The 27,927-nt window shown below is 43.8% G+C and overlaps 1 protein-coding gene across 2 annotated transcripts; it reads left to right on the top strand.

Moving 5' to 3' along the window:
- The first annotated feature begins 613 nt into the window (after positions 1–613).
- Positions 614–27,927, top strand: VRK3 (VRK serine/threonine kinase 3). 2 transcript variants are annotated; one of them, XM_054995555.1, is made up of 14 exons: positions 614–910; positions 2,388–2,518; positions 5,263–5,427; positions 6,676–6,822; positions 9,889–9,941; positions 17,147–17,213; positions 18,082–18,166; positions 18,992–19,094; positions 20,710–20,802; positions 21,263–21,395; positions 22,632–22,752; positions 25,108–25,166; positions 26,364–26,512; positions 27,496–27,927. In XM_054995555.1, the coding sequence occupies exons 1-13, from the start codon at positions 840–842 to the stop codon at positions 26,510–26,512; spliced, it is 1,377 nt and encodes a 458-aa protein (XP_054851530.1). In that variant the 5' UTR covers positions 614–839; the 3' UTR covers positions 27,496–27,927. The 2 variants fall into 2 exon arrangements, with proteins under 2 accessions (XP_054851530.1, XP_054851531.1); XM_054995556.1 differs by lacking the exon at positions 614–910 and adding an exon at positions 1,164–1,696.

Genomic DNA, 27,927 nt, shown 5'->3' with positions numbered 1-27,927 from the left:
AACAAAAAGTATTTGATGGAAATGCTGGGGAAAAGAAAACTAGTCTTTAACAAAATGTCAGCCTTGTTCCAAGTATAAATTAGTCTCTATAAAATTACTGAGTAAATTTGCATGAAGAGAGAAGTAGAAGAAAGTATTATACCACATTTGCCCCACTACAAATGAATGTCAAGGTACATTGCATTTTAAGGCAGACTTCAGTTTAAAACGGTGGTGGGGGGGGAATCAATGTTTACCCACGTTGTGTGTCTTGCAGTGTTACTCTAACCCCTTAAAATATTAAATGTGTAGGATACAGTGAGTTTAGCGTGCTTGGAGTGGAATAAAGCCACATTAGGATGCAAAGCGCATCATTAAATATTCTCAATGAGGCTGGACTCAGTGGGGTATTTATTCAAAACGAAGACAACAATGAATAACTTATTGGACATAACTAACATCTGAATGTGAAATGCTTTTTTTGATGGCATACCTGAGGGAAAAAACCCTAGTCTTGCCTTTGCGCAAATGCTGTCGATTTGGGCAGTCTGTGGTTATTTCACCAACTGCTCTTTCACTCTATTTGAGAAAAGGGTTTACCCGCTCCTGTCAGTCTTAACCTTTAAGCCACCAAACAAACAAGCCAGAGGCAGCAGCCGAGAGATTTTCGTTGCGCAACTGAAGAGGCCCGAAGTTCAGCGCGGCCTGCAAGCCGCTTCCAAGCCGGCGCTCGAGTGATCTCTGAGGCGGTAACCGAAGCTTCCCGACTCGGCTCGCTTCGGGCGAGGAAGAATTAGCGGGGGGCAGCGGCGCTGCTGCGGGATGCGGAGCTGGACGCCCTCCCGGCCTTGGCGGGAACCATGAAGCGGGACTACCGGAGAGGCCTCAGAACCCCGCTGCGGGCCGAGAGGATGGCGAGTCCCAGCGCTGGGTGGGTACGACGAGGCCCAGGCTTCGTCCGGGCCTACTTCGGCGCCGCCTTCTGAGGGAGAGGCTGCGGCACGGCCCTTCCGGAGGAGCGGGAAGGTCCACTGGGATGAGCGGGGCTTGCCTCGAAGGAAGCGTGAATAGAGGGGAGGGCTTGAGACCGGGGATGAGGAGGAAAGTGGGGGGCGGAGTTCTTGCACGTTTACTCAAGAGTAAATTGCGCTTTATTCAATGTTTTACATTCGTGTAAGATTGCCTAGGGTCGCAGCCCTCCTTTTTATTTTCAAAGAGTAGGCCTCTGGCCTAGAATAAACTTAATTGTTCATAAAAGTGCCCTTTGATTTCTGCAACTTACTTAGGCGAAGACTTCCGAGCGCAAGAAGTTAGGAAGAAAATAAAAACAGACTGTGTGTGTGTGTGTGTACGCCCAACATTTATTTTATTTTGTAGCTTTCCCAACTTTTGTATTAGGAATACTGCCCAAAGCAAGTTTTATTTAAAAACAGAACTTTACAGTCTCTGCCTTTGCTCGATTGAAAACAACTTTGAGGGGAGGTAAAGGCAGACTTCTGTGTCTCAAATCTGTGACAAAGTTGAGCATGACTCTTGCAGCACTTTGGCAAAAAGAAAAATCCAGTTTAAATGGCAAGATTTGAGGAAAAGGCCTACCTAACAGCGTTGTCGTGAGGATAAAATGAAGGGGGGAACCATATTTGCTCTCAAGTGTTTCCCCCGCAATGGGATTCTGTCTAAATTCAGGCTCCTCAGCAGGGAGAACCACAGTATGCAGGTAAAATAATTGAATTTTAAAAGCGTCTCTACCTATAAAGCTTTTCTAAAGTAGAAACAATAGCATGTCTTTGAAAATACCAGAGAGAAGTTATATTTTTCAGTTATCAGTTTGTGCTTTTAACCACCAGGGTGTATACCGGGGATTTGTTATCTTTCCGCCGGGCCTGCAAGACGGAGATGTTCCGCCAGGCATTTGGTGGGGGCTATGCTGTCCTCTCGCCAGCCATACCACTGAAGACCGTCCACTACCCATGCAGGAGCTTATAAGTGTATAAAATACAGCTAAAATGCTGTATTTTAATATTTATATCTGCCAGTTGAGAAATTTTTATTGTATATGGAATACTGTTTTAATGTTTATAATGTTTTTATTGTTTTTAAACTGTATGTTATTAATTGTATGTTGTCACACTGCCCTGAGCCCGTCTGACGGGGAGGGCGGTCTAGAAATGCAATAAATAATAATAAATAAATAATAATAATACTGGTTAAAAGACAGTAACAAGGCCACAGGATTAATGTTGTTTTAAAGCAAATTAATCAATGATTTGACGCATGTCACAGTTCACTTTTGGAGTTACACAGAGCCCTATTAAGTTATTCCTTCAAAGACAGGAAAACATAAAAGTTAATTTCCCTGTATTTTCCGGCTTTATTTGTTTATTTTCTTACCTCTTTTCTTTTTCCAGGATAGTTAGTTTTTGCCCTCAATGTGGAAAGAAGGTAGAGGCAACGTTTATCTTCTGTCCTTCCTGTGGGAGCAGGCTACCTCCACAGGAAGCAGAAGCAATGCAGATCAGTCCTACTCCTTCCGTGCAAGGTAAGAATATTCAGTCAAAATGGGGATCTCTGTAAACGCAAAAACTCCCATCTGAAAGCCAAGCAGGATGCTCTCCAGTTACAGGCTATAGGTACTGCTGCTTTTTAACTTCAAGTGTTTATTTGCTGGAAGAGTAGATTGGACATAAATATGAAGACCCGCATCGAATCAAATACTAGAATTCAAGATTGATTTAGGGCAGTGGTTCTCAGCTGTATCTTACGTCTCATCAATCATTTTATCAAAGAACCAGGATCACACCAAGATGGAAACAAAAAGCCTATGTTTCCCAAGAAGAGTCCAGTAGCACCTTTAAGACTAACCAATTTTATTGTAGCATAAGCTTTCGAGAATCAAGTTCTCTTCGTCAGATGCATGGTACAGAAACTGGTCAAATATAGAAGAGGAGGGAGGAGGAGGGGAGGAGAGAGAAGAGGCAATTAGGGCGTGAGAGGGAGGGTGCAACCAAAACATTCCTTTGTTAGTAAATGTAAACATCTCCTTTTGGTGTTGGGGTCAGTTGGAGTTTGCCCTGTTAGTTTGTAGCAGCAAAACCAATTCCAATGCAGTATAAGCCTTCGATAACCACAGCTCCCCCCGTCAGATGCATCTGACAAAGAGAACTGTGGTCCCTGAAAGCCCACGCCAGGTGTCACTGGGCTCCCCCAGACCCAGCCTCTGTAAAGGAAATCTGTTACCTGTGATAATGTGATAACCATTCATAGTCCCTATTCAGTCCCAGCCTGACAGAGTCAAATTTGCATATGAATTCCAATTCAGCAGCCTCCCTCTCCTCCCCTCCTCCTCCCTCCTCTTCTATATTTGACCAGTTTCTGTACCATGCATCTGACGAAGAGAACTTGATTCTCGAAAGCTTATGCTACAATAAAATTGGTTAATCTTAAAGGTGCTACTGGACTCTTTTTGATTTTGCTACCACAGACTAACATGGCTAAATCCTCTGCATCTATTTCCTAAGAAGGACATTCATATTTACAGTGATTCTGTTGTAAAATTTAACATTTATGAGAAATTATTTATGGAGATTGGAAGTAGTATGAAAAGCCTGTGTCCCTCTCGTGTCATGCTTTCTATCAGCTGAGAACTTTTGATCTAATCTGTTATGAGCTTCTCACCTACCTTAGCCTGCTCCCCTGACCGTCAACTGGAAATAGTTATTCTGATCAAATTGCAGGATGGTTGGGAGGATGAAATTTTAACAAGGAATCCATTCTAATAAGAGGCATAAATATATCACTAGTGGGAACTTTTTTATCTGTTCTGCAAGATCTTTCTTTCTGTTTGGGGGTTAATGGGCAATCCATTTCAGTTTTTTTTTCCATTGGGGAAAAATTGGAGCTTTTGGAGAACACTAAATGAAAATTCAACAAAACATTTTCTTTTTTGGAATTAGTGAAATGCAGTTTAAGGTTTTACTCAAAATATGTAGTATGAAGATTTTTTAAAAATGTAAAATAGTCTGTATTATTAGCAAATGATAATTCCTGTATACTGTGGATATATATTTTTTCAAGGATATGTTCATTGTTTAAATGTGGCTAATTTTGTCCTCAGTTTGCTATAATATATAATATTAATAATACACTAATATTAATTAATGAAACTAATATTAGTAATACACTGTAGTGTTTTCAGTGTTATAAATTACAATATGATATCCAAATATGCTGCTTGTCCTACTGCAGCTGTATGAGACTTTTTCTTCCAAATACTATACTTAGTTTTGATTACTATAAAATTTGTCTGTTTTCAGTGTTTATTTTTTTCTTATCTGTTAGCAAAAACAGGGCTAATCCTAAACAGAGGTACATCCTTTCAAATTCATTGAAATCAATGGGCTTAGAAAGGCATAATTCTGCTTAGGATGGCAATGTAAGATGCATATATTAAAGCAGCATAGAGTACAGCAGTTTTTAGCGCTCTCTCTATAGTACTGGAAATATTCACAATTTTATTTACAGAAAACCAAAGCATCATTACTTTTAAATTTCAAAACAATGTCAGGTACTAAAATTGTATATGCTAACTAATGTTACTAACAGTGCATTTTTATGTCATTAAGGCCATACAAATCATTATGGGTTTGATTAGAAAATAACTATTGCATATATATTTCTAGCAGAATATATATCGCTGTCTCCCAGAGATAGAGCCCAAAAGAAGCAGATACCATGTCTTCTGCAACCCTCACAATTGTTATTCTGGAGTGATGATGAAAATGTACTAATCAGGACTGGAACTGAATTAGTGTTCTGTTTGCGAGTTTCATAACAGTGTCTCAGAGACAAGTCACTTGTAAAAAATTCACAGTGCCACTGTGAATTTCAGATGTTGCATAGGTATTTACACAAGCAGTGTAAATTCACTGTGAATTTCAGATGTAGTTTCAAATGTTGGTCTGTAGTAGAAGAGCAAGATTCAGGTCCAGTAGTAGTTTAGAGACCAACAAGATTTTCAGGATGTGAGCGTTTGAGAGTCAAAGCGCCCTTCGTCAAAAACTTAGACCATGGAAATCTAGTCGGTCTCTAAGTTGCCACTGGACTCAAATCTCAGTCTAAGTGGAGTTATACCCTTCCTAAGCTCATTTAAGTCAATGGTCCTGGAGAGTTTAATTCTGCTTAGGGTGACTGTGAAGGTTGGAACCATTCATGGATCCTGGATGGGGAGTTTTGATCCTTTAAGCACTTTTCTCATTCTGACCATCTCTGCTTCGTTTGGCTTAGAACTAAATCAGAAAGGCCTGGATCAGCTTTCTGTAGCAGTGAGGTATCCTGCGAAGAAAAAAGTGGAAATACATTTACCAGACAAAGCAAAAGCTTCCACTTCAGTTAAACAATGTCCTGCTCAAATTTCAGCAACTTCCAGGTCCCCAAAGGAAGCAACAAAAGGTGAGAGCTCGTGGGCGACTCAAAGGCCCAGTTTGTAGATTATTTTAAACAGCGGTTTTCCTAGCTTGCTCTTAAGGCTTGTCTCTTTTCACACTTCTCTTGCGCCCATTTCATTTTTATCATATCCATTCTCTAAAGAATTCAAACAACGGTCTTGGGGCAAAGCCTAAAGACGTTTTTTCTTCCAGCATAAACTGAACAGCGTCAGAGACGGACCTCATCTGTAAGTCTTATACTAGAATAAAGTTGTCAGTTTTGCCACAAGACTCCTGTTCATTTTCATTGCAACTGGCTAGTATGGGTATTGTTTGGGAATTTGTTTCCAAAGAACGTGAGGCATTCTTTGAAATGCTTTGCCACTAAATCCTCAAGGTGTGTTATATGAAAAGATACTGAGCTGAGTGAGAATTTGAAACTGAGTTCCCCATATCAAAATCCAGTGCTCTAGTCTCTAAACCCTTGTCTGGCTAAGCAAACAGAGTATGCGCTGTCAGTTGTCATTAGGACAGATGTTTTGCCACTTGTTCTATCTCAATGTTTGTTCTCCTCCTCTGCTTTTATCAAGATTAAGGAACACTCCTTGTGTAAATACCTATGCACCTACCATTCTTTTTTCTGACTGCATGCTATTTTTCAACCTTTTCTTAAGATTGTCTTTTCAAGGTCCTTAGTGCCTGTGTGTGCACACAGTACTCACTCCCACCTCCATTCCCAGTGCTAGCATGCCTTTACACATTTAGCAGCATCAAGGTGCACAGGGTGAAAGAAGCAGAGGCCAAGAAGTGACATCTATGCACTCCCATTTAGTCTTAAATTTACTTTCAAACCTTGCAATTTGTTGGCGATGGGCATTCTGCATGGGAGTGCATATCACTTGCGAAACACACATCCAAGTGAGGATTGATGGTTGCTATGTCATATAGTTTGGCACTGTGTTGTGCATTAACAGTGATGGAAGCAGCTCAGTGTTTTCACAGCAAGAAGCACCCCTTGGGTTTTTTTTCTTTGTTCTGGGTGTCTTTCATGGCAACATCACTCCCAGGAGGAACCTCAGTGGAGGGTGGATGGGGTTCTGAATGGACACAACAGTACAATGGTTTGGTGCTTGAATATCTTCAAAGGGGGCCTTAAGGTTTTATTTGGGGCTGATGGCTTCTGATGGATGATGTTAGCATGGTATTGTCCTTTGTACAATCTGTTTGGCACCCATCTAAGAAAAGGATATTTGTGTTTCCTTTTTTGGTAAAGCAAAACCCAGTCCCCACTCTCCCAGGAAGAACAAGATTGCTTCTGTGACCCCTCTCCCAGAGGGTGAAATTCTGACAGACCTGAATGACAAGCAGTGGAAGCTTGTAAAACTTCTGAGCCAGTCTGACTTTGTGTTGATGTATGAAGGTACAGAATATGCTTGTTTTATTTTATGTCGGGGAGCGCTGCTGTATGCCCATTTCTCTCATATGTACTAAGGTTGAAAATGAACCTCATTTGCTACGCCAATTTCTGGAGACAATCTTAGCAATGTTTTACTTTATCCCATTGCACATCCTGCATTGCCAGCGTTTATAATGACCGTTTCCCAGAACCCATTGTTGTGACAGCAGTCTTAAAGAGCTTCTGTGAGTAAAGGATGCTGTGGGAAGAGAAGGGTGCTTTCAGAGCTGCTCCTTGCTCCAAACTGATAAAAGTTTCCCTTGTCTCTGTTGTTGGGGATGCCATTTGCGTAACAGGAAAGGAAAGGAAAACTTCTGCCCATCTCTTCACACAGCGGATGTGTTTATAATGCCTACCGTTTTGTAGTGCTTGAAGAGAATTCATAGTGCTTCACGGATTTTTCTTGTGTTTCTAAAGTGCTGAGAGCTCCTGTAGTATAAAGTGTATGATCTTGGAAGCTCCCAGCTAAAATTCCATCTTACTAACATAGATGGCCCTAGGCAAGCCATTGTACTCTCAGATTCAGTGCCTCTTCCCTGGCAGTCTGGGTTGGGGTAATGCTAATGGCCTACCTTCTAGAGTTCTTGTGTTTGGTGAGCTTATGTATTCTTTAATGGCTACTAAGGGCTATTTAAATGCAAAGCTTTATTAAAATATCAATCAACTGTAAACTTTGGGGAGGAGGTGAAGAAGTGTTTTGATGCGGTACAGTCCTGTGCTTATCATGAACTAATACTAAACATTTTAGATAGTGCTTAAAATATGTTTTCTTGTTTTAATCTTTACCAAACTGTGTAAAATAGGCCCTTGTTATCACCATACTGCAAGTGGGTGAGTGGCAGAGGCAAAATTCAAACTAGGGGATTCATGTTTTATAGCTCATACTTCTTGGCTTCTATATGCCTCTATATGAAGTCATTTCCCTTTTTGTACCTTTTTGTTTACCAATGCAACTAAGTGGGAAAGGATTAGGCCTGGTTCCATTTGGTGACATGGAGGGGCACCATACCCTGTTTCTATAGAGAACAGAGAGCAGATTCTATAGGTATGTTGGGAAAAGATTAATCTTTTCTCTTAGAGCCAAACTACATGAGATGAATTACATGTGTTTGACACGTGAATGCACTTACACGTGTTTCCCCATTGCTTTCCTGTTCACTCGCACAATGCGGCTACACTGCACTCAATCCTGTGCTCCGATTGACACGTGTTTCTTCCCCATTCCTCCCAGATGAGAGGTGGTATCCCATGAGCAACTTCTCTTCACGCATGCTCAAACCTTCCTCTGTAGCTTTTCTGAGAGAGAGACTTGTTCACTCAATTGGACATATCAGGAAAAAACCCCCACTGGGTTTCTGGGGGTGGGGGCTGGAAACAGGAGTTCCACACCTCTGCTGAGATCTTGCAGCTTGGTCTGCCAGGAAGGGGAGGCATCTATGCAAAGGGGGGTGGGCAGTCCCCACGTCAGCCACAGCAGTGTTTCTTGCTGTCAGCCAGAATCAACTCTTTCCTGCCTGTTTGTCCTCAGCCACCTCTGATCTCCTTTATTATCTATGGGGAAAACTGTGGGGGCTATCCAGGGGGATTGGGGTGGCATTTTGTAAAATAAATCTACAAAATTTTCAGGGGACCAACTGCTAACTGTCCTCTAAAGACCCCCCATGTTTCAGGGAGATTGGACCTTGGGGAGCCATTTTAGCCCCCCCCCCCAAGAAGGTGCCATCAGCCACCCCATTTTTTACTATTGTGAAGAGAAAATGACAGGAACTGGGGAAACCCATTCATCATGCCTTTCCCGGGGTTCAATCTCCCTGAAATTTGGCGGGGGGCTTTAGAGGACAGTGAGGAGTAGGTCTGCAAATTTGGAGGATTTTGGACCTTGGGGAGGTCATTTTGAAGCCCCTCAAGGTACGTGTCATCAGCTGCCCCGTTTTTTACTATTGTGAAGAGAAAATAACAGGAACTGGGGAAACCCATGGATCATGCCTTTCCCGGGATCGATTCTCCCTGAAACTTGGGAGGTCTTTAGAGGACAGATAGGACTAGCTCCCCTGCAAATTTGGTGGATTTTGCTTTTAAAATGCCACCCGTCACCCTAATAGAGCCCCTAGTTTCTTCCCACCTCCTCCTCGTCCCGACTAAAGACGCTGCATGAAGAGGAGGAAGTTAAGAGGAAAGGAGGGTGTAGGAAGGAGTAGGGAGGCCGCAGCGTCAACTAGAAAACAGGAGAATTTAGAACTTGCCAGATTAAAAGCAGTTTGAGTGTAAGTCGGATCAAAGGGCGAAAAGAGAGGAGAGGGAAGTGGAAGCCGCTCAAAACTGATGCTCTGCAATGGCAACTTGCTGATTATGACTATGGACACTTGCAACCGTGACTACACCAGTTACCCGACATGTGCACGGACTAGGGCTACAGGACACATGTTCATCAGTTAAAATGGACACAAGCAGGTAGGAACAGACATGATTCTAGATACTCGCATGACCTCATGTAATTCATCTCGTCTAGTTTGGCTCTTAGAGATAACCCTGTGCGCTGTCAGTATTAGTGTTTTTGGCTTACAGTTATCCATGGTTTTCCTCTGTACAAGTTTTGCTGAAATTCTCAGGATCACCTCCGGTTTGGGCTCTAATGATGACTCGTTATATCTGTCGGATTTAAGCCCAGTAGCACTTTAGAGACCAACAAGATGTTCAGAGTGTAAGCTTTCGAGTCAGAGCTCCTTTTTTCAATCTTACACCTTTGAGTGCCATTGGACTCAAATCCTACTGTTCTACTGCAGACCAATGTGGGTATCCACCTGAAACTATTCTCATTGTATCTGGAGTGCATTATGACAGCTAGGTTCTTGCGGGATAAGTCTTACTTAAGTGGTTAAATGACAAACGCCCACAAGTCTGGTCGTGGTTAAGCTTGCAGTCTGCCAAGGTGAGAGATGGGGACTGGGCTTGTCAGGCCCAGCACACATTACCATTTAATCTCTCCTGCATTACCAATTTATAACCTTCATTCATTTCATCCTTCCACAGCGGAGTTGGCCTCTGGAGCCTGCCGTCAAAAACAGAAATTCTCCCTCAAACTGGTGAGTTCAGTTCACAAATCTGAGTATTATGTAGAACATGTAGAACTGGTTCTTGTTCTCAAAGTTGCTGGCTGTACCTGTAAGTGAGGGAAGCTCACTGAACGAAACATTGGACTTATCTGACAGTTTCTTCTCTTCAGTGGGGCAAAGGAATCCAAACTGGTTAGGTCACACCTTCTTTTGCTCCAGGCAGGGCTATGCAAATTTGTGTATGCCTTCCAGGGACAGAGTGAGAGAGTCCCTCCAGACGTAAAATAGCCTAGCTCAATACGATTTTCTTTTTCTTTCTTTCTTTTTTTACAATTTTAATCCATTAAAACAGACTCTTAATTTAATATCTTAACCCCACATGGTAACTCCTTCAAAAACACAGGGGTGGGAGAATTGGATGCCTTCATCCAACTGAAGAGAATAAACCTTTAAGTAAGTCCAATGTTTCGTTTTCCTTCAATGGGGGAAGGCATCCAAACTGGTTATGTAACCAAGTTTAGTCCGCATGGAAGAAAAAACCTTGTATTACTGTTCCAACGCCTGTTGGAGAATACGTCTCCCAAAAACAACTTTTATAGAATTGTGCTGATCTGTTCTGTACTACTTTACTGAAGTGGTAAAGGACGACCCTGTTGTCGCCTTACAAATCTCGTCCACCAGGACCGTAGTAGAGAAGGTGGCCGAGGGTAGTTGCCTCCCTGTTGAAAAGGGCTGTAACTCCGCTGGAGGCCCTTAGACCTTATATCTCATAGGCTTTATGTATGTACATTCTTATCCAGAATACTATAGTTGATTTTGAGACTTTTTTGTCCAGATTTAATGTCCCATGAGAAAACAAAAATAGTAACACCCATTGGTGGTCAAGATGATATGATGATAGTATCTTTGGGATGAAAGAAGGATCAGTCCTTAGTACTACCAGCTCCTTTTGGAAAATACAGAGCCCCTTCCGTATAGACAAGGCCCCTGACTCTGAAACTCTCATGCCGATATTATGGCAACTAGGAAAGGCTCCTTTCCAAGATAAAAAGTTTTAAGTCTATGTAGAGTAAAGTTCAAAAGGTACTTTAGTGAAGACCTGAAAAAACTTTGGACAGACTCCATGCTGGGAATCTGTATTGAATTGGGCGCACTATTTGCACCATTCCCTTGGGTATTGTGTTACATATTTTTCAGTAGCTATAATTCCAAAAAAACCCTGTTGCCTAGTACAGTGTTAATGGTCACCACTTGCCTCTTTAAGGTGTTCGGTCTTAGGCCCTTATTTCTATCCTGCATGTAAAAAGACACTGATATCCTACCTGGATGGATTCCACAGATTTACCTCCTGATCAGCTGCCCAATAACATAAGGCTGCCCATGTGTAATGTTTTTCTAGAACCTGAACCTCTGGGTTCAAATCTTATATCCTTGATTTCCCTAGAAAGACCAGTTAGTTCTAGGTCCTTCCATTCAGTCTCCACGTCATCAATTTTCCCCCCAAAGAGGGTCTGGATGAAAAAAACAGGGCCTGGACCCAACAGATCATATCTGATCGGAAGTGTTCACCTGTCCAATATTGACATTTGGGTCCATTCGGAGAACCCAGCTCTCCTGGGCCAGCATGGAGCTAGCAGAAAGATGCCCCCGCCTCCTGCTGTGTTCTGGTTAGCCCCCTGCTGAGAATTGGGAGTGGGGAAAAGGCGTAAAGCAGGCCCTGGGGCCAGGTGTGGCATAAAGCATTTACTCCTTCTGCCTCTATCTCGTTGAACCTGGACAGGAACCTCAGAACTTTCCTGTTTTTATGGATATGAAAAGATCCATCATTGGTGTCCCAAAACACTTTGTCATTTCTTGGAATGCTTGGTTGTTTAGTGACCATTCCACTGGACTTGTTGTCTTAATCAGTCTGCCTGAGTGTTTAACACTCCCAGGATATGTTGGGCCCTGAGACCCCGTAAATGCTCTTCTGCCCATTTGAAGATCTGGATTAATTCCTGATTCAGAGGAAGATCTCTTGTTCCCCTCTGACAGTTTATGTGCGCCTTTGCAGTGATGTTATCCTTTCATACCAGGATGAACTTTTTCTGGATTTGTTTTGAAAGTCTAATAACGCCAGCCTTATCCCTCTTAAGTTCTAGCCAGTTTATACTGTTTTGTTTTTCTTTTGGAAATCACTTCCTTGAACCAACTTGTCTAGGCAGTGAGTTCCCCATCCCCTAAGTTGGCATATGTTGTTAACGGCTGGGCGGTGGGGAAGGCCGGAACTCCCTGTATTAGTTTGGGTGAAGATGTCCATCAATACTAGAGGGTTCTTAACGCAAAGGACAAAGATGGTTTGGGTTTTTTGTGTGTGTGTCATTTCTCCCTTATGTCCTTTCGATATGAAATCAGAGTCCACTATAATGCTCTCGTATGGAATCTAGCTACTCGGTCTATTATTGCTATGAACAGACCCAATAGTGCTAACATCGTAGCTTTTGATGCTGTAAAGTCGATATCATGTTTTTGCTTTTTTTGTCTGCCTTTTTAATGGCAGGTAAACTTTTGCCTTTTGAGTGTCTATCCTGGCTCCCAGATGTTTTAATATTTTCAATGGAACCACCTGATTCTTTTGGGTACTTATCAGAAACTTGTGTACTTGGAGAACTGAACCAGAGTGGAGGTCACACATGCCCCAGTCCAGTGCCCTTATTAAAATATCTTCTAAATAGGCGTATGTGTGTACCCCCTGTTATCTCAGGGCTGCAGCTAAGGCAACTAATACTTTTGTGAATACCCTCAGTGAAAAGGACAGACTGGAGCATACTGAAGTGAGGGGGGAAGCTGTCTCCCAGCCCCCCAGCTCCCCCACTTAGTCCCCCTGTCCTCCCCACCCCACCCCACTTACCTTGTCGACTCGCTCAGATATTGAGATCTTTTTAGGTTCAGTGTTGCTCTCCATTCTCCCGATTTCTTGGGGACCATAAAGAGAATATAAAATACCCCCTGAGAATGTTGGGTTGCCTCCTGCATCTGGTTTGCTTCTCTGGTATCCAGTGAAATTGGAGAGGGGAGGCGTAAAAGCAGGGGGGAGGCGTAAACTGTTTCCATACTGGATAAGATCCAACGATCTGTGGTAATCTTTTCTCATTGATCTGTGAAAGGCAATCAATGTCCCTCACTCTTTGAGTCATGCAGAGGGCTTTTATACCCTGTGTACTTGAGTCTCTTTGTAACGAGCTTTTGCCCGTGTCTGAAACTAAGCTTCTACTAGCCAAAAGAAAGATGTATCTTTTCTCTTGGAAAGCTTTCAGCAATTAGTTTTCAGACCTGTCAAACAGCTAAGTTCTTTGAACTACCTGTTTATCAGTACATTTATTTATATAGGGTTCAGTATTGCTTTGCAACTCTTTATCAAACACACAGATACCTGTCTAGAGTTTATTTCACTTTATTGAAAATACACCCTAGTTTTTTTATGAAGCGAGTAATTAAAATATAAATGGTTACTAATATAAATCATATAAAAACAGAACACAGAAAGGCAATAAGAAATAAGTTTGCTAACATTTCCTAATAAATTCCAAGTTTAACATAATCAAAGTTTCTATGAAATGCATAGGTAAAGATAAGTTCTCACATAAATTCTCTCAAGAGATTTCTTCCATCAGAGCTCTGACATTCTATCTGAATTTGCAATTTTATAAGTCATCATATGCAAATATCTAAGAGCTTTTCACGTGATGGCACAAACAAACGATAATTGGTCTGATGCTTCACTGAATATTCATAATTTCTATTGTATAACCTTCCAATTAGTAAAAAATGATGTTATACTCAAACTTGCAAAACAAAACTATAAATCTCTGAGAAGTGTCAGAAAAAGTCAAGTTGAGAGATCACTATTGGTTGAATCTCTGATAGAGGAACATTAATCTCGATAGAGTCCTCTATTTTAATTAACTGTCAAAAGATTAAAGAACACCTGTTAGAATTACCTAACACACAGAAAAAACACAGACAGTTCATGCAAAGTTTGAAAGTGCATCTAGAATACAAGTGCTTGGCCTAGTATTGCTCAGTATTGATTATTGTCATGTGCTTTTATCTATATTGGTGCAACATCTTTGCTTTGTGTTTGGGAAGTTACTCCTTTGGAATCAAGACTGGTAATTGAACTGCCATCCAGTTCTCAATTCCCTATTATTTCTGCCCCCCTTGTGGCGGTCTATAAGGAACAAAAGGACTGAACAGGCTTAGACCTATAGACCTCCTCCTTTTTAGAAGGCGTATGGGGCACAGCTTTTTTCTTCTCTTTTGTTTCAACTAGAATGTGTCAGTGCTCTTTTTCTGAAGAGCAGCCAATCAGAACATTTTTCAGTGGAGAGGTTAGACTTCAGTAATGTATCTACCTTCCAATGTTTTAGCCAGAGCTCTGGCACAATACTGAATGCTGTCTTGAGAGGCATCTGAAGCAAACTGAGCAGCTCTATTGATCCTTAGCAGAGACCTTTTAAGAGTCACAGGCTCTGGTTCAGGGAGTTGTAATAGGTTGTCTGTCCAGATTACCACTGCTTGGGTAAAATTAGAGAGGGCTGCTACTGCTCTGACTGTTAACGAAGCTGCCCTGTGTGACTTCTTGAGAACAGACTTGTTCTTTTTATCTACTGGATTTTTAAATACAATATTGCCATCTTTAGACAGTACTGTACCAGAGAATAGGGCCACCACCAAAGTACCTTAAGATCCTGATATGATCACGTCAAGTAAGTTTTAGAACCTTTTAGTGATTGATTGCAGAGTAGACCCGTATCCAGGCACTGACCATTCTGAACACAGGACCCAATTTCTTGTCTGGCCTTTTGAAAGCCCTGTATGTCCAGATGTACACACAAAACAGTTGGTGGAGGCTTTCCCCCCTATTCAGTGGGATCATTGAGAGTGGTTACCACCTTTTTATTATTTATTTATTTATTTCATTTGATTTATACCCCGCCCTCCCCACAAATGGGCTTATTTCAGAAGCCTCTGGAAATGCTCTGGTTGGAAAAGCCTGGCTGAATTGTCGTTTGTATCAGACTCCTCCCTGGACCACTCTCCCTCCTCTTTATCAGATATTATGATAACTGAGGAGTTAAGCAATAGGCTAACCTCAGTATCGGATTCTTGTATCTGACGAAGAGAACTGTGATTCTCGAAAGCTTATGCTACAGTAAAGTTGGTTAGTCTTAAAGGTGCTACTGGACTCTTTTCTATTTTCTACTACAGACTAAACTCCTGACCACTTAGCTTGTTGTTCTGTAGGGCGAGAGGCTCCCATCTGCCCTTAACCTTTGTCCAAGACCTCAGACTGGGAGGGTTTGTTCCTCATGTGGCTTTGCTGTGGGGAGCACAGCTCTCATCTGCCTCTCCCCTTTGCTCGAGACCTTGGATGAGGAGGGCTATCCCTCAAACAATCTTTTTTGGCCATAGATCCAGGGCTCTGTACCTTTTTAGAGGTGATATTTCCCATCGCTGCCGAAGATCTAGCTAGTAGATACTTCTTCCTGGTCTTTTTTAAAAATAGGTAGAGCTAGACTCTAATGTCCTCCTGGAGCAGCAGGGCTATTCAAATTGGAGGGACTCTCTCACTCTGCTCTCAAATTTTCATAGCCCTGCCTGGAGCGAGAGAAGGTGTGACCTAACCAATTTGGATGCCCACCTCCACTGAAGGAGAAGTGCTCAACTGAGGTTTAACTTCTGTAAATCCCCAAGAACCACATCAAAATTACATGACATTAGAAAGGTTCTGGGGATATGGTGAGTTTTCATCATTCTTTCATTGACAGCTGTGGGGTGCTTTTTGACTGGTTGCTTTGCCTGTCAGGGGGCTCTTCTAATGTTTCAAAATCTTGGGCATTCCTCAGAAATACAGGGCCTGACTGAGTTAGCACCAGAAAACCAAGCGAGAAGGAAGATCAGCCTTGTGTAACAGGCGACTTGTATTTAAGCAGCTGCAACTACCATCATCATCCTCCCGATATAAGTACCTTTAAGCGTAGTCCTTTAAAGACAGTAAAATCAAAAAGAGTCCAGTAGCACCTTTAAGACTAACCAATTTTATTTTAGCATAAGCTTTCGAGAATCAAGTTCTCTTCGTCAGATGCCTGATACAGAGATCTCTGTATCAGGCATCTGACGAAGAGAACTTGATTCTCGAAAGCTTATGCTAAAATAAAATTGGTTAGTCTTAAAGGTGCTACTGGACTCTTTTTGATTTTGCTACCACAGACTAACACGGCTAACTTCTCTGCATCCTTTAAAGACAGTGCCACTGACGCTTTTCTCTGCTTCTGTTCCCGTGCAATCCACTTAAAAAAAGGGCTGGTGGGAGGAGTTCAAAACAAAATAATTCTACAAGAGGGACAAGAATCACATTCCTTCTCCAATCCGAGGTCTGGCAGCCCATGAACCTGACACTGGTTTAGGAGATGTTCCCCTGGCTTAATGATAATATATGGAAGTATGGAATTAAGGGTTTGACACAGCTGCCAAGGACATGGACCAGAACAGGAACTGGGGCTCAGCCAAATACAAGACAGAAGGTTGAACGAGGACTCCGTTTTTCTCTTTCCCCAGAAGGTGGTTGTAAAAACCAATGGCTTAAGGAATGGCCCTCATTAGGATGAAATCACCCAGAACAACAAGCAGGGCAGGCTAAGGCCAAGGAAAGAAGCACTTCCCGCACTCTCCGAGGCACAACGCAAATTGTTTGTGCCTGCCCATCTGACCGCTAGAAGATCCTCCCCAAGGCCTTCTTTGGTTCCAAAATAACAAGTCTGCATGGTTTCATAAGCCATTCACAACTCTGTGGACTAGAAGCTTTAAAAAATAAGCACCAAAGCAGAGAGAGGGTCTAATTGCATGCCCCTCACATGTAGGAAATTAGAATACTAACCACGCTGTCTATTTGTTACGCCTTATTGGGAGCTCCTTGCTAGGGGCTTTGAGAAGGACTTCTCCCTAGCAGACCAGTTTCTGTCCTAGTATATCTGTTTCACTATATCTACTGCGCTGTATCTTGATTTTTCCCATTTGTTAAATGGAGGTGGCAGCCTCGCATGTGTCAGCAAGTTCCTTTTGAATGCTAGAGGTTATATAAGGAACAATCACTTTCATAATGGTCATCCAGGAGACAGTGGTGGAGGTGTGAGAGCGTTGGAAGGTATATTAATGGCAGCTTCTGTCTCCCTGCCTCCCTCCCTCTCTTTCAGGACACCAAAGATGGGCGGCTCTTCAACGAGCAGAACTTTTTGCAGCGAGCGGCAAAGAAAGTCACGGGTAAGACTTTACTTGAATAATTTAGAGGTGACTAGGCTATGTCCCTCCACCTTTGGCCTGTTAGTGTTCTTGGCCAGTGGACCTCGTGTCTGGGGGTGGGAGTGGGAGATCTGAAGACACTCAGCCTTTCCAAGAGGTATTCTTTTGCTCTTGCTCTCTGGCGGTGAGCTCTAATGAGATTCATTTTTGTGTTGCATTGAGCACTGTCCAGCAATTATAAATGTTTTCCTACATATGTTAGTCATTTGCTGCTATCTATGAGGAGGGGGGCCTATTCTATGAGCACACAGCCCAAAGGGCAAGCTGGCAGCTGCTTGGCAGTGGCAGGGTATCCGTGCAGGTTACCAGAAATGACCACTTTGGTTGTGATTCGCCATACTTGAGTGGGGGCTAATCAGGGGTTTTTTTCTGGGAAAAGAGGTAGCGGAACTCTCAAGAGGGAAATGAGAAAGAAACACACAGAATTCTTTTAAATAATATTATGTTCACACACTATTGCCAAGTATTTTCAAGAGGTGCCGGAACTCCGTTTCATTGCGTTCCCGCTGGAAAAAAAGCCCTGGGGCTAATCATAAACAATGTAGTGTGGGCAGGTAGAAGCTAAACTGTAGCCCTGCCAAACTGGGGGAGGGGGCAGTGGGACTTGTCTGATTGCCTCTTCATTCTCTATTAATACCCATAGCTACCCTCTTTCCTTAACTTTGCATGACCGACAAGTTGGATCCTAAAAGCACTGCTAATATTGCACCTGATAGGTGAAAAGGTAGAGTTGGGTTTCTGAGTCATTTAAGCTTGCCTGTCCAGAGAAGTTGTCATGAATGAGTTCTGCTTGGGTAACTCCCATTGTTCACCTTTTGTGCCCCCGCAGTGGAAAAGTGGAAGAAACAGCATATGGTTCCATTATTGGGAATCCCCAGTTGCATTGGTTTTGGCCTCCATGGCAGCAACTACAGGTGAGGGAGTTTTGGCCTGCCCTTTGTTCCAAGCTATCCTCTTTCCACCACCAGTCTTACATTTCTTTCACTGGCCCCTTGGGTGTCTTCCTATGCCTTTCCTTTTGCCATTATTTGCCTTTTCATTTCCTTGCTTGGATTATTTTGGAAAGACTGTAGCCTCAACATTTATTTTCCTTACACTTATCTGACTTCTTATTATCTAACCTGCCATTTTCTTCATCCATCTTTTGGGGGGTTTTTGGCTAGAAGGCAAAATACCCATTGTTTTATTGGATCTGGATTGCTCCTGTACCTTCTATACCTTTAAATATGCCTTTCTTGTTAACAAACCTCTTTTTTCGCCCTTTTTACTGCCATATTCACACTCTGGGAGGGAGGACATCTAACTCTGAAAGGCTGTGGCTGCAGTAGGGTCAGCTGAAATTATGTGCTTCTCATGTTTGGTTGTTACATTTCTATTTTCAGCTATAAGATCCAGTATTGCGTAGTGGCTTGAGTGCAGGATATGGGAGGCCAGGTTCAGATTCTAACTCTGCCATGAAGCTTGCTAGATGACCTTGGGCCAGTCACACACTTTCAGCCTAACCCACCTCACAGGGTTGTTGTTGCGAGGATAGAATGGAGGAGGGGGAGAACAATGCTGTAAGCTGTTCCCATTGAAGAGAAATGCAGGCTATAAATAAAGATGACCCGAAGAAGAGTTAATTGATGCAGAGATTAGAGTGGGAGGGCTTGAAATCATATGGAGTTGGGTGGGATTGGGGATGGTTTTGAGACCTCCGGCAAAAGGCATAGCTCATCAGTCTCCACCCCAATCTGCAGGTTCCTGGTCTTCTCTGATTTGGGTCGGTCCCTCCAGTCAGTCCTGGATGATGGTGCCAGCAAGTTGACAGAGAAAGCTGCCTTCCAGATTGCAGTCAGGCTGGTATGGAATGCTGCAATGGGGAAGGGAATATGTGTCTCAGAAAGGTCTGTTGCTGAATTTTGCCCAGCTGTAACGTGAGCCGAGTCTGCAGTGGTCAATTTTGCCAGTTCAGTTCTCCTACTGCAGCATTTTTTTCATGACCAGTTTTGCTGCCATGAGTCGTCACTGCAGCCACTTCTGCGGCTTTTCACTAGCCTTCCGGGGAGCGCTTATACCCTGACTTTTAAAAAAATCAGCTTTGTAGTAGGCTGTTTCCCCTTGGATACTCTTTATTCCGTTTTTGATGTTCTATGAGTACCGAGTTTCCTGGGGGTAAAGTGTAGATGACTGGGGAAGGCAATGGCAAACCACCCCGTAAAAGTCTGCCAAGAAAACTTCTTGATGCGACATCCCCCCGTGGGCCATTAATGACTCTGTGCTTGCACCTTTACCTTTTTGCCCTCTCCTGCCCCCTGCCAGCCCACGGCATTGTGATTAGCTACTCTCGACTAGCCAGCCACTCCCCTTCTTCTTTCCATTCTTCCCTGCTCCCCTCTTTCCTATTTTAAATTTTTTTAAAGTCCAGCGCAGGATTGATGAATCACTGGTTTGAAAGCCCAGGGGGAAGTTCCCTTTTTATTATTTTTGCTTTGGCACAGATGGGAATATTATAGGGGGCTAAATATCTGGGTATCAAACAAAGTTTTTAATATCACAACAGCCACATACAAGCCGATTCCATGCTTTCGGCTTGACTTCAGGGAAAGTGAGGAGTTATTGCCCGTGGTGCAGGCTATGGCAGATGTTGCCGTTACAGTCCAGTTTCTGGAGTAGGGAATTGTGGGAGATTACCCTGTGCTGTTGCTGCCACAGGAGTGAATTAGAGATGAGTTTCATCCTTCCTGTTTGCTGAGGTATAGCTAAAGGGTAGAGTGTAGTTGCCTGGAACGTCAACCCAGGGGCACATTCTCCTTTGCAAAGTGTGTTTGAGAGGATGCACTTTACAGTGGAGAATGGTGGATTCCCCGTCTCCTTTTCTCTATCAGCCCAGTTTCCCTGATATTCTTTCCCTGTTGCAGACTTTCAGTCATGCCTTTGAAAGGTAAGTGCTTGTTCTTTAAATCTATGGTGGTAAAAGGCAGCTTGAGAGAATGGGGGTATCAGGAGAAAAAAGGTCTGGTGGGGAACAAGGTAAGCATCCCGTCCTATCTTTCTCCGTTATGACAATGTTTCTCGTGGGAGAAGCAGTGGTCGGGTTAACATTACTTGTCGTGATGTTTAGGTTTCCCTGAAACAACCTGTGAAGAAGCAGGATTGGAGTGCAGTGTAGTACAGTACTCAGGTTCTTTGCACATGTCGTTTCTGATCCTTGGTAGAGCCACCATTTGCACTGAATGTTTGAGTCGGGAGGGGCGTATTGGTTTGAGGCACACTGTCCTGTTTAAACTGTTGGCTTGGCATAATATCACCGTGTCCTGTTTGAATGTTCTGTCTCAGACTGTGGAGACTATAAGGCAGCCTCTCTGCCTACCCATGCTGAGAAAAGTCTGGGGACAAGGACTGTGAATTAGGGCTAGATTGCTTACAATAGGAAAAAGCAGGCATCGCAGCATTGCTGTTTTCCCTCTGTCTTTAGCTGGACGTGCTGGAGTTCCTTCATGAGAACGAGTACTCTCATGGGGATATCACTGCAGAGAACATATACGTGAATCCAAGAGATCTCACTGAGGTAAGGAGCGCACAGTAGGGGCAAGTGTGGATGAGGGGCTTGAGGGAGAGCATTCTGACAGGGTAGGAGGTTCCGAAGCTTCCCTAAGTCTAGCGGGGAAACAGAGCTGTGCCCAAGTATAGGCGCTGAAGTGTTTAAGCCCAACTATTGGTTCAGCACTTCATTCTCTGAATTGTTTCTGAGGGCAGGAAGGGGGAGGGTCTTTCTTTTCTGCTCCTTCTGCTAACAAATGCTGACTCTTGATGGGTTTGGGGACAGTGCCTGTCATATCAGAGAACGAGAGCAAGGAAGGGGCATAGAGCTGTCACTGCAGATTCTCACAGGGCACAGGCCAGTTGCTAAAGATAAATGCAGCAAAGGTTTCACCCACCCACTAGGGCCTAGTTGATAGTCCTCTGTCTGGTTCCCGTTGGGCCACTGTAGCAACCTGTTGTACGCCTTCCTGTTCTTCCTTCCACAGCTTACCCTGGCAGGCTATTGCTTTGCTTTCCGATACTGCCCAAGGGGGAACCACGTGCCTCAGCGGGAGGGCAGCAGGACTCCTCATGAGGGCACTCTTGAGTTCATCAGCCTGGATAGCCACAAAGGAGCTGGTGAGTTTCCAGAGCTCAGGAACAGAGTGGAATGTACATGTTGCATGAGCCATTGTCTGGACCCCCCAGGCCTGGTTTGGGTCTTTCTAACCTTTCCCTTTGATGGTGTTATCTCTCTGAGCATCACAGCCTTCTCTAGACAGTTTTCTGATCCCTCATGCCATGGCATCTCTCCTTTCTCCTCTGGGTGAAAGGTTTGCCATTCACTGGTGGGAACAGGAACCGGTCTAGCAGGTAATCCAATGTGCTTGCATCTTCTCCTTTTAGCACATGGTCCCATCAGAGAGATCATCTTTTCCTCTTTGCCTCCCACCTTGCCTCTGAGTGTCCAGCCTCACTTTTTATTACAGCCACAAGCATCTATTGAGAGATGCACAGCACCAATCCTTTTTGGAATTAATACGTGTAGATTGAAGAAGCTCTGCATAGGGGCTGTGTTGTTAATTAATGAAAGCTTTTGATTAATCAGCAAGGATCAATTTAAAGGGCTACAGGCACTTTCATTTATTTATTGGGCAGCTGTACTGGTGCTCGTACCAGAAATAGAGAATGAAAAAATATAAAATATGACCTTTTCTTTTGAGGATGAGAAAGAGAGAGAGAACTCAAAGCTTGGCAACAAAAGCTATGTTGCTCTTTTTAATACCTCAAAAAGGCATCTGTGTAAATTGTTTTGATGCTGTAATGAGTTGAATAACTGACAGCTCTACTTTTTAAAAAAAATAAAACCCATAGAAAGAAGAGCAAGATTCGAGTCCAATGACACATTAAAGAACAACAAGATTTTCAGGGTGTAAGCTTTCAAGAGTCAATGCTCCTACTCCGAAAACCTTGTTGCTCTTTAAGGTGTCACTGGACTTGAATCTTGCTCTTCTGGTGCAGACCAACATGACTACCCACCTGAAACCATAGGAAGAATGATAAACACAAAGAGATGTTCTCAGCTGTCTCACAGCAAGAGATCCAACTCTTTAAAGCTCGAGGCTGTGACTTTCTTTCGGAAAATGCTACACGCCTTCTTATCAACACTGTGGATGTTTTAGAGTAGGTCAGAAATAGAAAATTCTGAATGAGCAAGCCATTTATCGAGGTGCATGCTCAGCCAGTGGCTACGCTGCGTAGGAGTTGCTGTGACCCACGGGATGGGGGCTGTGAGCTCTTTCGTTTCTCCTCTGTGGGCACAGCTCTGGAGCTCTCAAACATTTCAAATGCGGATGTGTGTTCTCTCCCTGTTAGCACCATCCCGTCGGAGTGATCTTGAGTCCCTGGGTTATTGCCTTGTGAAATGGCTGTGTGGCTTCCTTCCCTGGTCTGAGGAACTGTCAAATCCCTGTGTGGTCATGGAGAAGAAAGAGAGGTGAGTGCTGTGCATGGGAGAGGCTCTTGATGTGTGTGCTTGAGTTTGAGGTTGTTGTGTTTTTTCAAAGCAAGGGTGTCTTGCCACTCTTATGAATTGCAAAGGAGTTGGTTGTGTAAGTCTGTTGCAGCAAAATTTGAAATAAAAAAGCCAGCAACACAATAAGGACCTGCTTCACTTCATTTCAGTATGAGCTTTCACTATTCATTGCTCACTTCTTCAGGAATGTAAAGAAATCAAAAGGAGAATCCTTCTTATGGGACAGGTTACGAGGTGGTGGTGGGGAGCAAAGCAGAGGGTTAATTCTGTCATGAGCTTGTCAAGTGTAGGTTCACTGTGTGGGGAAAAAAGGAGGCCGAAAAGTGTGAACCATGTCATAAAACTTGAAAGTGTGGCCTCTCCGTATGTCTGAAATGGAATTAGGAATTACAGCTAATGGGTGCTGAGAAAGGTCAGAGGTTCACACAGGTAAGTAAGGTGATAAATTTAAGTGAAGATTAACTGGTACTGGTACAAAGTTATAGACTGATAAAACATGCTAAGAGCAGCCAGTTAGACCCTCTGCTAAGTTAAGAGAGCTGCTGTAGCACAATGATTACGTGGTTCAGCTGCAAATCAGGACTCTACTGGTTCGAATCCCACTACTGCCTTGGGGAAGCCACTCCTCTCAGCCCCAGCTCCCCAGCTGTATTGTGGGGATAACAATAACACTTAACTTGTTCACTGCTCTGGGTGAGCCACTCATCTGTCTAGAAGAGCAGTATATGAGCGCAGTTGTTGTCTGGGCCTTGTATAGTAAGATGGAAAGGATGATCAGGATGTTCAAGCAAATATCCATACGGGTTTTCTCAGTGAGTCACAGTAGCAATCAGCATTGGCTGTCGTAACCCATGGTTAGTGGCCTGGATCGGCTTCCTTCCTGGCTTCATGTTTCATCTTTCCTTTTGGTCCAGAAGGGTTGGGTGGTATATCACTAACATTCCTAGACTGGCATAATGACCACTGCCGGCCTTGAGGGAGAGAGAGTTCTGGAGGTGACTGGCAACCAGCTGCTTGGCATGTATCACCAACCGCCATCAAGCTAATATTTATTTGTTTGTTTTATGTCATTTATAGTCCGCCTTTTTCACTGAGACTCAGGGCGGATTACACAGTATGAGATTAGGACAATCCGTATCAAGTACATTTCCATACAGTATCAACGACATTTCCATAAACAATGTCATAGGGTAAATAGATACAAGTTTAAAAAGACATAGCATTAGCAAGAATCCAATACAAAGTAGAAGAAAATACTGAAACAGAACATAATCACTTCTAGGATTGACATTAGACAACTTAAAGCACAGGTAGTACATAGAAGTACATATTTAAAGCAACAGATAATATGCAAGGCAACATAATAGTGAAGTCCCTAACTCGTTAGCAAAGCATCTGAGACCCCATCCCTACAATACAGGCCTCCCATTTGAGTAAAAAGCCTTTTTGAATAATTCGGTTTTCCATCGTTTGCGGAAAGCCAGAGGAGAGTGGAGGCTTTCCTGACCTCCTCAGGCAGGTCATTCCACCGGGTAGGGGCCACCACAGAGAAAGCCCGTGTACGAGCTGCTGTTGATTTCGCCCGTGTGCAGCCTGGCACTTGCAGGAGACCCTGTTCAGATGAGCGAAGCTGCCGTAGAGGAACATAGGGAGGGAGGCGGTCCTGCCGGTATGCTGGACCAAGGCCATGAAGAGCTTTGTATGTAATAACCGATACCTTGAACTGAGCACGGTAACTGATAGGTAGCCAATGGAGCGACTGTAGGATGGGAGTGATGCTCCTGCTCCTGCTTGCTTCTGATAACAGTCGAGCTGCAGCATTTTGCACTAACTGGAGCCTCCTAGTTAGCTTAGATGGGAGACCAATGTATAATGCATTACAATAGTCAAGCCTTGATGTTACCATAGCATGGATCCAGGTGGCCAGGTCGGCCGTGTCGAGATTAGAAGCCATCTTCCAGGCAAGAGTGAGGTTGTAAAGAGCATTCTTTGCTGCTGCCTTAACTTGTTTTACTACTAGTAGTGCTGGATCCAGTATGACTCCTAGGCTCTTAACCGAGTCAGCAAGGGTCAAACAAACGCCATCGGAAGGGGGGAGTACAATGTCCTTCAAGATCTCTCTGCCTTCTCAACAAGCATTGCTTATCTCGTGGATGGGGCTGCGTTCACGTCCCTTCAAAATGTGTTTCATAGCCTTTCATCTCTTTTGGAGAGTAGAGCAGGGTGGGGGAGGAGCGTAAACAGGAAGGCACAGCATTCTCATCTCAGCCTACATTCTCCCCCCTCCTCTGTTCTTCTCTCTTGCTGGCCTTATAGGTGCAAAGCTGATATGATCAAGCATCCAAAATTGTCCTACGGCTGGAGAGCAATTCCAGGTACACACGCTGGTTGTTTGTCAATGGGTTTTCTTGTGGCATATGCAGGTTTATCTCATTTTATCCTTACAAGTAGGTTAGGTTGAGAAACAGTAGCTTGTCAAAGATGCCTGGTAAGTTTTGTGTCTGAGTGCAGGATTCGAACCCAAGATTCTTGCATCCATGTTCAACAGTTCCCTCACTATACCATACAAGCTACCCAGGCCTGAGGATAGGCAGGAGGCCTTTGGGCTTGATGGTTGTTGTGGGTTTTCCGGGCTGTATTGCCGTGGTCTTGACATTGTAGTTCCTGACGTTTCGCCAGCAGCTGTGGCTGGCATCTTCAGAGGTGTAGCACCAAAAGACAGAGATCTCTCAGTGTCACAGTGTGGAAAAGATGTAGGTCATTTGTATCTACTCAGGAGGGGTGGGGTTGAGCTGAGTCATTCTGTAAGAGTTTCCCAGGGTGTGGAATGCTAATGGCGGGAGGTTTCACTGTATCCTGAGGAGGTTCTTTTGCATATGGATTGGTGCTTGATGTGCTAATCTTCTCTGCAGGGCTATTGTCGGGTGTGGAGTGTTTTGTTGGCCTGGTGTTTTTCAGAACTGGAGCCCATGCTCTGTTCATTCTTAAGGTTTCTTCTTTCCTGTTGAAGTTTTGCTTATGCTTGTGAATTTCAATGGCTTCCATCTTTTCCACACTGTGACACTGAGAGATCTCTGTCTTTTGGTGCTACACCTCTGAAGATGCCAGCCACAGCTGCTGGCGAAACGTCAGGAACTACAATGCCAAGACCACGGCAGTACAGCCCGGAAAACCCACAACAACCATCGTTCTCCGGCCGTGAAAGCCTTCGACAATACATCCTTTGGACTTGCCTTCATACATTTATTTTTACTCATTTATTTTACTAAATTTATACCTCATCCTTCTCCTCGGTGGAGACCCAAAGTGGCTTACCTCGTCCTCCTCTCCTCCATTAGCCTTTGCAGCTCTGCTGTTGGTGGCTAGTGTGGGTTCTTTCAGCTTCCCCTTCTTGGTGCCAGAGTTTCCTCACAGACCCAGTTCAGTTGCTACTTGTCCACTATGAAGTGTGCAGAGTCAGAAGCGCATGTAGCTTCCCTCTGGGTCCGCAGCATGTGGAGCTGGGAGGATTTTAGACAAGTGCCTTGAAGAAGCCAGCTGTCTGATTTACCTCCCTGATGACCTTTTGTCAGATGCCCTGCAGTGCTACCTGCTGCAGGTTATGTCCTTGGACTACGAAGAGAGGCCAGACTATGAAGAGCTCCGGATGCTTTTGAAGAAGCCCCTTGAGTTGATGAGAACCTCTGCCTATGACTCCGTGGACCTCAAAGTGGTGCCCTAGGTAATCTGCCAAGAACCTTTTGCGTCCTGTTTTCCTCTCCAAAGTGGGATTTTATTCTGCCACTCAGCTGTTAAAGTGGAGGAGCGCCGGCTTCTGCCTCAGGTCCTCTGCCCCTGGCTGATCTTCAGCCATTCTGATTGATGAGAGAATCTCAGTCAGTAGCATATATGGCAGTCTGAGCACCCATGCATTGTGGATGGTGATCTGTAGAACACCTGCAATTGACTAGGGCTGCACTCCAGCAGAGACGTGGGCATTGTTAAGCCCATTGAAAACAGTGGGCATACCTAGTTGTGGGTTGAATTGTGGACAAAAAGTAAAAATGCTATTCAGGCAACTATAGCTGCCACTGGTTAAAAAGTTGCTTCTGAATTTTTGAGCCACATGAAGCTGCCTTCTTCTGAGTCATACCCTTGCTGTATCAAGGTCAATATTGTCTATTCAGACTGGCAGCAGATCTCCAGGGTCTCAGGCAAAAATCTTTTGTGTTGCTTGCTTCCTGATCCTTTGAACTGGAGAGACCAGGGATTGAACCTTGGACATTACACATGCAAAGCACCTGTTCTACCCTTGAACTATGTTCAAACACATCTCGTTTCCCATGTGTGGGTCTGGTTTGTAGGTTCTTGTGTTTTTCTATTGAAAACTGACCTCCCAAACTGTTGTCCACAGGCCTTTTACAACATCTGACTTTAGACTATTGGATCATGCCACTTGATCTGCAATGGCTGCCTTCAGTTGTCATGCCAAGTTGGGAGATTAATCAGTGACAAGTACCGGATCGGCCTTGGCCCAGTCAAGCACTGAACTAGGTCCCGGTTGTCTCAGACAGCTGATGCAAACCGCTGTCTTCACGAGGCTTGTTTTACACTGCGAGATATCTCATTGTTGCTTTGAGCTCCGAGCAGCGTTGGAGCTGAATTCGGGAGAGTAATGGAAGATGGAGTCACTAACGAGTCACATTCTGCTTTGTGGCTTTGTAGGTCTGAGGAGTTTGGAGAAGACAGGATGTGCAAGGTCCGAGCCCCCTGGACAGTCGTCACACTGGAGCAGCCTTTTTCCACGGTGTTTTTCTTACTCTTGGCTTTTAGATTGTGGAGGGGATTGGGAGGGGAGCGGGGGAATTTTATGGTATTTATTTCTTAGGACTTTATGGTGTGTCTATTTAAATATAAGCTTACTCTCCCTCTGGCTGCCTACTTTTAATAAGTTCTAGTTAATGTGATGCCTCAATCCCCATTTGGCAGAAAAGCTACCTGAACAGCAATCACCTAGCAACCCCAAGGGTTGCCATGGATACAAAGGATACATTTGTATCCTAATTGTGAGGGGGAAGAACTCCTCCCCCCAAGTTGTTGATTGTAATGTTTTAACTTATAAATAATAGTCTTGTAATAAAATATTTTTCTGGTGAA

Source organism: Eublepharis macularius, chromosome 12, assembly GCF_028583425.1.
Source record: "Eublepharis macularius isolate TG4126 chromosome 12, MPM_Emac_v1.0, whole genome shotgun sequence".
Taxonomy (NCBI): Eukaryota; Metazoa; Chordata; class Lepidosauria; order Squamata; family Eublepharidae; genus Eublepharis; species Eublepharis macularius.
Note: the sequence above shows the minus strand (reverse complement) of the source record. Positions and strands in the feature narration are given on the sequence as shown.